Source organism: Saccoglossus kowalevskii, chromosome 16 (assembly GCF_978046115.1).
Source record: "Saccoglossus kowalevskii chromosome 16, keSacKowa6.1, whole genome shotgun sequence".
In the NCBI taxonomy this organism is placed as follows: Eukaryota; Metazoa; Hemichordata; class Enteropneusta; family Harrimaniidae; genus Saccoglossus; species Saccoglossus kowalevskii.
In genome coordinates, this window is record NC_140656.1 from 6,554,125 (window position 1) to 6,564,240 (window position 10,116).

Sequence of the window (10,116 nt, forward strand, 5' to 3'; positions counted from 1 at the left end):
TGACGTCATTCGAGCTTCCGTATTTCCCCGTATTCTATTTTCGTTTCAATATGAACCAGTGCGCATGTCTATTGAAAAGCGAGACTGACTTGCACATACGCAGTTGCTGCTCCAAGTCTAATTTTGAATTAGCGGGCTGAAATTTGCTCTTTGGACACTATCAGAGATCATATAAGCCGTTCGTCAAGTAAGTAGGGTCACTGCGCCCGCAACATGCGCATTCATTGTCGTTTAAGACATTTCGATAAGAGCGCTCTGGGGACAAGTACACTTAAAGTTGTCATATCTGTAGTACAGTGCCGCCCACTGTGAATATAATAATGCGTTGACCATGTTTGTCTGCGTCATCAGTCTTGAAAGCCCCGAAACCCACAACACAATTTACTAGGATTCGACCTTGAAGCAGATACAGCCATTCATTGTCCGAGGCACCGTGATTCGTGTAATAACAAAAAAAATGGAGCACTATGGTTGTTGTTTACAATTTTAGTTATTTTCTTTCTTTTCATTTGCTTCCGGTGACGCCATGTTTATAATAGCATACTTTAAGACAGCAAATCAATAGCACCGAATAACATTAGCCAAATGAATAATCACGTGGTTATATGGCATGATTTATGTTTATAGTATACAAACTGATTATTTGGGGTCGATGACCGGAAATTCTTTTCCCAACTGTTTAGGTGATGTTTTAATTTGGGAAAACAAACGTCGCTTGCACCATGGAGGTAGAAAAGACTTGCACCCAGTTCCTCTTACAACAAAGCGTCAAACTAGTGAGGAGGTTTGCCAACAATTCATCATCCGGTATCTAATGGCCGAATGATCACGTGGTATTGTTGCCATTATTATTTACTTAATACTAAAGAATGATTTATTTGACATTTTGAAGGAGCACAGGGTAATTTTATGTGCGTCCCACAATTGCATTTAGGCTGTGCCTAACTAATAACAGATGTTTGAATGGTAGTAATATGTACACATGCACGTCAAGAAAAGAAGAGACTTGCACAAATACTTTTAATTAATTCCCCAGCATAAATAACTTATTTGTCAACCAACATTTGCACAGACATTAATTAATATCGGAAATGAAACAATAAGCGTCAATGCTTCCTCGCTGTTTTGTAATGACCTGTACTCGGGTTTATCACCTCAGTGTCATTCAGTATCTGAATAATTGCACTCCATTCATCCATTGATTGTTTTATTGATTGATTGACTAATATGAACATATACTCTAGACACCATCTTGAATAATTTTTATTGCAAAAATTCAACAAAAAATTATGATAGCCATGGTGCAAAACTTGGCAAGCCCTCAAGTCAATCAGAAATTACTGTAATTATATTTTATTCGGTGTCTAACCATACAAGTTGATTATCATCGAACAGCTTTGTCAAATCAGTGACGTGGAAGTCTTATTAATGCATTCTTAGCTTGCCGGTATGCAATCAGTTTGTATGGAAGGAACATACACAAACCTGACAGTAAAAGTTCAGGCAAGTTATATTGACCACCACTCCATTTTTAATTGTTTTGTTTTTTAGTTCACAATCTAGAACTCTTCATTTGCCATGGCAGATACGAGACAAGAGGTAACGAACGCATATTATTGTTTTCGATGCATAGAATTAATACTGTGTTGAAAATACTTTCTGTTTCACGGTCATTGCTGCTAAATGCAAAGTATACTTCAATAAAATGTGTGTTTTCTATTTTAAGGGCATTCGAGAGATGGTCTCCGCCTTGAAATATGCTTATGAATGTGACTATCCAGAACGGGAGGTCTACTGGTTGCAGAAAGTGTGCGATGATTACTATGGAGGAGATGTTTCAGAAATGAAACACAAGTATCTGACACCGACGTTGACACTATTGAAACGCATGAAAGAGGTGGTATGTACCGCAGTTATGGGGTTATTTATTTAACAATTTACAACAACATATATTGGTTGCTTATATAAATATGGGATTAAAGGGCGGAAATCGTCACGCCACGCATGCGCAAGATATGGGTCTCATCTAAACAAAGATGTCGATTTTTACTGCTGTGCACACCAACTAGTACAAACTGAAAGGTTACCAAGCTTTAATTAGGTTTTTTGTGTGTTTGGGGTGTATCGAAAGAGTCGCCGGCGGTAATTAGTGCAAGTGGCGCCCAGGGCAAAACTCGTACATGTGATTTCATTAGAAAAGCGCATTGGATTGTAGGAAAATCAATGTTTATCAACTCAAATGTCGCACATGCGCGGCGCGACGACTACTGTCTTTTAATATGGTTGTGAATGCTAATAATTGTATCACATCAACACAACATATATTCCGTTGTAGAATACCATCACATGTTTTTTTCTTTATTTTCAGAACTTCCCATTGACAAAAAACAACAAAGTTATTGTGCATTTGTTTCCATTCAAGCACGCGTTGAACGTCGGCGAATTCTATTTCCAGGTGAGTTTCATGTCATATTGTGTGAATTATAGAAGCGTGTAAGTACACTAAAAAGAAAACGACGCGTTTTAAAATATAGATATGGTTTGTGTTGTGTTGTAACAGTATTGTGTCAGAATATTGAAAACGTCTATATACATTGGTGTGTATTAGACAATGTAAATATTGGATAAGAAGCGTGCCGAATACTCACTAAGCTATCACGAGCATTTTACATTGAAGGCGACACGTGCAGTGCAACTGAATGTAATTAATATGCACATTTCTCACTAATATTTGACGCGATGTAATATAATCACTGTTATTAGTAATCTCGAGGCACACAGATAATAGTAGCACGGTATCCAAGATATGTATATATCATGTATTGGAATGAATCTGATGACGTATTAACCCACGTGATATAAATGCCTGATTGTGATTAGTTATTATTGCTCTCTATGTAGACTAGCAAATCGTGTCCGGGTGAGCTGGCGCTGAAATTCACCAAATACTCAACTCAAGATGAATACAAGAACGCACTCGATAACCCCCGATATGAGGTACAATTCACAACTATCTCGGTGGAGGATCTGGCTAAAGTGTTTTCACTCTCCTACCTGGAAAATCTGAGACGAACCGGGAAAGAAAAAAACAACACCGAACGAACCAGTGTGAGCCTTAGGTTATGTGTTGTAAGTGACGTCAGTGAAGACAAATCTGACGTCGTGGACTGTGAAGACATCATGCCTGATAACATAGTGAGTACATATACAGGGCCTCGGTCTCGAAGGTGCCGATATGTCCCTAGGTCCTGTAGTTTATGTCGTCACTTCCAGTCACTGCCGCTATTTGTTGCAATTATTTTTTTGATTTATAATTGGGTTGAGTTTTACCCACTGTGCTCATCTTGCAGGCAGCACTAGTCCAAGATCGTCACACAAGGCAAAGTAACAAACAAACAAGACAATCCAAACCCTACAATATATCGCCAGGCATGGGGAGGATGATAACTCATCTTACAACAATGCATGATGCCAGAACAAATTAGTAGTTACATAGGATCTCTAGCGAGCCTAGATCACAAATTTGGCTTCATATCAGTCTAGATATCATTGATCGAAATAAGTAGTAATAACTGACAATATCAATAACAACAATATATGTTTATCAAATTAACACAAAGTATACACTGTAGTCAACTTCGACTAGGTTAGACCAGGGATGATAATGACATTGTGCACGTATGGGAGACTGGGCCGGGGAGGGGCTCCCCTTGACCCGGCAGCTGAATTCAAACGTGGGATTATCAGGGGAGAAGCTGGCTCATATGGCCTCTGGCACTTAGTCCTAAAAAGGCGATTGGATCACAAATTGACAGAGTCAGCTTGAAATACTGCTAAATCTTCAGCAAATGAAAGAGCCTGCAACTTACTGCACTTGCTGAAGCCAACGCCACCAAAAACGGTATCTTCTTTGATCAGTTGGCAAGTGACACTGTGAAATTCGGCTCATAAGGTAACTATTCTTACCTAAGCCTAAGCCTACATATTCCTCTTCAGAGATGCCTCTAAGTCAATTTGCAAGTGGTGCAGAGGCCCGGATCACAGTAATGGATGGGGTACTAGGACTCCCCCTGATGACATCACTCATACCATTCGTATGATCTTGCGTAATATTGTTTAATTAGTAGTAAACTCTCTCCGATACTCACACAACGTTTGTTCTAGATCACTTTCTGCCAGTGCGGGGTTCTCTCTCAAGGCATTATAAAGTAGGCGGTTCCAACTGTTTAATTTTGGATCTGCATTGAGATCAGGAATGCCAGTATGAACTGAATATCCTCTGACAATGCTTCTTTCTCTGCATGGTGAGAAGAACCATTTATCTATGTAAGACTACGAGACAGACTGACACTATGGGGATGTGCAAGGGTGGTGGTAGAAACACATGTATGCCCAGATATGTAGGGTGACTGCTGAATTGAGCAAATATCTTTGTCTGGGGAACTCTTTGTAGTTCAAACGCTTACTGCCAGGTCCATGCCTGACGGCGCAAACAACCCACAAACAACAAGAAAATTGAACAATGTTGCTACTACAAACCCAAAGCATTTACAGCTTTTAACACAAAGTTTAAAACATATATTTATACACCATTCATTTGATATGATTATTTCGTTGAAAATCATACTAATGAATCGCATCTTTTCGTTTAAGGATGAACATATCAAACATATGGATGATGACGATAGGATCCAACAAAAGGCAAGTATAACACCATGATAGTCCTTATGGTGATTGGTAGTTCTAAATGTTATAGAACTGGGTTATAAGCCTGAACATTTTCCATATCGATGTTGCAAGCATAAACTAAATTTTACACATCAAGTTTACGTGTAAATTGATGCATAATGTATGAATATCGCGTGAGTTGCGCCCTCCGCGGTGCTCCAAACCGGCCAGCGAGGGCGCCACTCACGCCTACATATCAGGCTAATGTTGGGTTTGTTATTTAACATACAGTACAATAAATATAACAGCTGAAATATACCATTTCTTTATTTACGATTACAATAACAACGCGCCAGAATATTCCATGTTTATAGTCAGAAACCCATCCTATGCACCGAACTGCCAATCAGCAACAGCGTTAGAGCTGCTTATTTTCCGCGGTAATACAGGACAAGTGCTATTGTCCATATTGTCCCACTACATGCTTAAAAGCAACTCGCCTGAAAGTGTGTTGTGGAGACGGTGTAGTCATTTTCGGCAGTGAAGTCATAAAACAGGCGTGTTCCTGGCTATTGAATGGTTAGTGTCAACATAATTTGGAAATTAGAGAAAGATTTGTTGATTGGGAAATTATGTTGACCTTTTCTAGCACTCCAAATTAAATTAAAACATTCAGTGTATTATCTAAGTAGCCACGTGAAAAAAAAACGTGGCAATGAGGGTAGGAAAATTAATAGCTGTTGGGAAAGTGTCACGGTACTGACTATTCAGTAATTATTTGCTGTATCTTATAAAATCATATATCAGATGGTAGTGAGTAACATTAGATTTTCTTTTAAAGAGTTCAAAGTTGCCTAAATATATTATGGACTTGACAACGTCCCAGATTAGAGCACTAGCGATGAAGATGGACCCTATCAATGCGATTGGCGATTATCAGAATTTGGCAGACGAACTTAACTTTACATGGAAAGATATTGGGGTAGGTGAACTAACTCAACTTTATGTCAGTGAAACACTATTGATCTGCAAAGTTAACAGCTACTAGTTACAAATAGGGTGATGAATGAATTCCCGTAGTCGTGGGCCAATTAGATGTAAAATTGTGGCTCGTTTGAGTTTTACTTCTGACGCAATGGTCCGAAACAGCGTCGACATTGAGTCCGAAGTTGACCTTTGAAAAGCAATAGTATATATTGACGATTGTTACGCTTATTTTGCTCATAGGAGCTCTTCAAGAACCGACCAAGTCCAACACAGGAACTGATCTCCGTGTTACAACAGAAGCACCCACATTACCTGGTATCTGACATAGTCAATTACTTAAGAGAAATGAACAGACACGATGCGATACAAGCCATGTGTGATGCAGAAGACAACAAACGACGTGGTACGTCAGTAATGAAACAATGTGCTTTGGCTAGTAATTGATGATTCTGGTGAAATAGTTGGAATAGTTTGGGTTATCATCAATATTTCTCCGTCGATTAGAATAAAACACTTACATCCAATGTGGTATAACCATTCCGAATGACATCTCTCGTTTTCGTACTGTGTGTATTTTGAAATTCTGGTATTGGTTCAAGACAACACTGATTACTGATATTGCTATGTTTATCTCTTTTAGATAAAATATCAAAACGTGCGCATATGCCGGTACAAGAGGTAATTATAATGTATATGTATTTCATATCTTTCTCTTCTCTTATTAATATAGAATATAATAATATTAACAATAACTGCATAATAACAATGGAAAATGCAACGCCGTGACCTTATTTGGTTATGCATAAACTCAATTCCCGGAGTTCTATTGTGAGTAGTGTAATTGACATAGAGCCAATATTTTGAGCAAATCATTGTCGGTCATGTGATCTCATTAAATATGCAAAAATACAATATCGCTAATTATATTGCGAATTTGAAGGTGAACACAGACAGCATGGGGGTTGTGATTTAGGTATACCCTGTCATATAATACATGTATAATTAACTATGAATAATAAAAAAAAATCGCATTATTAGTAACACTCACTCGACAAATATTAATACATATGGTAAAACTACAGGCTGCCTCCGATATTAATCGCGAATATTATTTGCCGCTGCCGTTTATTTTACAATTCTTTCAAGTAAACCGTTAGATGGTGATGCTCTGTTTCCGATTGTTCTGTCATTTTTCATTTTCTTTCTTTCGATTTTATTTCAGTCTGTGGATGAAGAAAACTCAGATGACATTTTGAGAAAGGCGGAGGAAAGTGACGAGACTGCTGTTGGTATCCAAAACACATCTGAATCAGATAAACCATCACCACACTGTGGATGCACGGGCGATTCACTCCATAGCGACATTCACAAACAGTTCGCTAATCCCGAATCGAAAGATAGCGGCGACAGCACGCCGTCTTCATCGGCTGAACAGCCGCTGAAAAAAGCTTACGTCAGGGAAAGCTCTGATGCTGTTAATCCATTGATTACAGGAAAGGGTATACACGGGTCTGCAGTTCCAGTGTCGGGCCAGTATATAAGAGGTGACGCTCAAACTAACCAGCAGGCAGATGTGGGAAATGGCGTCAGGAATGGTTATACACGTGGGAACCCCAAACCAAGTGCGGTAGTTACTGGACTTACATCCAAGGCTGCAGAAGTTACTACCCCGTTGTCTGTAGGTTTGGGTCAATATAAACGAGAAAATCGAGATAGTTAAAAACTATTTTTTCCCATGTTTTGCTGAAATGGTTTAATCCGGTTTTTTTGGATTATTTATTTATTACTGCCATGTTTACCATGCCGAAAATAGAGATGAAAAGAAAGGTATACAAATGAACATGTCTGTCCTCGTTTTGGCATGCCTTGCATGTATCTTTTTCAAGATATCGGTGAAATTATAAAATCTTGTGACGACATTAACTCAAACATTGTTTCCCTGGAAATCTTATCAACCAGTATAAAGTATCCACCAAGCACAATTTTGGTGTGACTGCTACTTATGTTGTTAAAATATGGGTAACAATTTGGAAAATTAAAACATTGTCCTCCAAGATATGTTAATTAGGTAGTGCAGTAACTGATACATGTATGTTATTTAAAATCCTATTTAGTCATTTTTTCTGCCAAAAAGTAAGCCTTTATTGTAAAAGCATTTATTTTCAGTTACAGTCAAGTCCACTGTTTTTATTATTTTAGCATATTTACTGAGATAATGAATTTGTCAGAATACAATAGGTTATATTTAAATTTTACACGTTGATTTGATTTAGCGGGTCATACTTGTCAGTGCGAATAACGAAAGTAAAAATTCTGTGAATAATTAATTATTAATTATTATTGATAAAACTGTGTGAATAATTGATACATTTTAAGTATTTTTCCTGTCAATTTTTCTTAGTTATATTGCAGTACTATGTGGGGACTTTTATACCATTCGTGTTATACTAGCATTATTTTATAAGGGACATTGGGGTTAATACAGTGCATTTAGTAATAATATAGGAGCATGATTACTACTTATTTTTTGTATGTGATTTATGGTGTCCTTATTCGGGTTAGAATTGTTCCCATCTATTTTCAGTCAGTATTTAGCTTAGATATAGCATTACATTACAGTATTATATTTTATTCTAATTTTTGACAAGCAAAGAAAAGATCGTACGAGGCAATGAGTGTATCTTTGTTTGTCGCCATTCTGAATTCGTAGTCGTTATATAATGCCCTGATTTTCAATGAGCAAGGTTGTAATAGTTATGCTATGTTATTTATATCAACAGTGCTAACCGACTAACACTGCCAAATGTGTTGGTATTATTGTTATGCTTGTACAGATAACGATGTTTACTCTGTGTGTCTATCCATCAAACCATTTTACGAGCTTGTTGTAACAATGTAAATATACGTCAAATCTTTGACATCATATTCTAAAAAAATCCTTGTCCAATATGCGAATATTGTATGTTAGTATGTTTAGTGTTGATGACGTCCACACATTTATAAATAAATTCCACCATAGATCATGTAGTTGACACATATATTTCTATTTCACTTTGTGCTGAATACAAGTACTTATGTCTTACTGTATAGTGGTATTGTTTACTTAATCGAGCAGTGAACTTGAGTATAGTCATTATTATAAATAACCATCTGTTATTGGATTTGTGTTCCACTTTTGTATTTTTATTTTGAACAATCCAAGCAACATTAGTTTTGTGTTAATTATTTCCGTGTCGAAATAAAAGTACGTCATTGCTTTGTCTCACGCGTCTTATTTGCGTACACCATTGCTTTGTCTCACGTGTCTTATTTGCATACACCATTGCTTTGTCTCACGTGTCTTATTTGCATACATCATTGCTTTGTCTCACGTGTCGTATTTGCATACATCATTGCTTTGTCTCACGTGTCTTATTTGCATATACCATTTCTTTGTCTCACGTGTCTTATTTGCATACACCATTGCTTTGTCTCACGTGTTTTATTTGCATACATCATTGCTTTGTCCCATGTGTCTTATTTGCATACACTATTGCTTTGTCTCACGTGTCTTATTTGCATACATCATTGCTTTGTCCCACGTGTCTTATTTGCATACACTATTGCTTTGTCTCACGTGTCTTATTTGCATACACTATTGCTTTGTATCACGCGTCTTATTTGCATACACCGTAGCTTTGTCTCACGTGTCTTATTTGCATACACCATTGCTTGGTCCCACGTGTCTTATTTGCATATACTATTGCTTTGTCTCACGTGTCTTATTTGCATACACCATTGCTTTGTCTCACGCGTCTTATTTGCATACACCATTGCTTTGTCTCACGTGTCTTACTTGCATACACCATTGCTTTGTCTCACGCGTCTTATTTGCATACACCATTGCTTTGTCTCACGTGTCTTATTTGCATACACCAGTGCTTTGTCTCACGTGTCTTATTTGCATACACCATTGCTTTGTCTCACGTGTCTTACTTGCATACACCATTGCTTTGTCTCACGTGTCTTATTTGCATACACCATTGCTTTGTCTCACACGTCTTATTTTCATACATCATTGCTTTGTCTCACGTGTCTTACTTGCATACACCATTGCTTTGTCTCACGTGTCTTATTTGCATACACCATTGCTTTGTATCACGTGTCTTATTTGCATACACCATTGCTTTGTCTAACGTGTCTTACTTGCATACACCATTGTTTTGTCTCACACGTCTTATTTTCATCCATCATTGCTTTGTCTCACGCGTCTTATTTGCATACACCATTGTTTTGTCTCACGTGTCTTATTTGCATACACCATTGCTTTGTCTCACATGTCTTATTTGCATACACCATTGCTTTGTCTCACATGTCTTATTTGCATACACCAGTGCTTTGTCTCACGTGTCTTACTTGCATACATCATTGCTTTGTCTCACGTGTCTTACTTGCATACACCATTGCTTTGTCTCACGTGTC

General features: G+C 37.6%; 1 protein-coding gene across 2 annotated transcripts; it reads left to right on the top strand.

Moving 5' to 3' along the window:
* Positions 1 to 63: 63 nt before the first annotated feature.
* LOC100367694 (uncharacterized) lies at positions 64 to 8,942 on the top strand. Of its 2 annotated transcripts, XM_085491673.1 has the most exons (11): positions 64 to 187; positions 684 to 833; positions 1,552 to 1,599; positions 1,727 to 1,900; positions 2,369 to 2,455; positions 2,902 to 3,195; positions 4,654 to 4,701; positions 5,510 to 5,650; positions 5,896 to 6,058; positions 6,296 to 6,333; positions 6,878 to 8,942. In XM_085491673.1, the coding sequence occupies exons 3-11, from the start codon at positions 1,579 to 1,581 to the stop codon at positions 7,373 to 7,375; spliced, it is 1,464 nt and encodes a 487-aa protein (XP_085347799.1). In that variant the 5' UTR covers positions 64 to 187; positions 684 to 833; positions 1,552 to 1,578; the 3' UTR covers positions 7,376 to 8,942. The 2 variants fall into 2 exon arrangements, with proteins under 2 accessions (XP_085347799.1, XP_006822520.3); XM_006822457.3 differs by lacking the exon at positions 684 to 833.
* Positions 8,943 to 10,116: the final 1,174 nt, after the last annotated feature.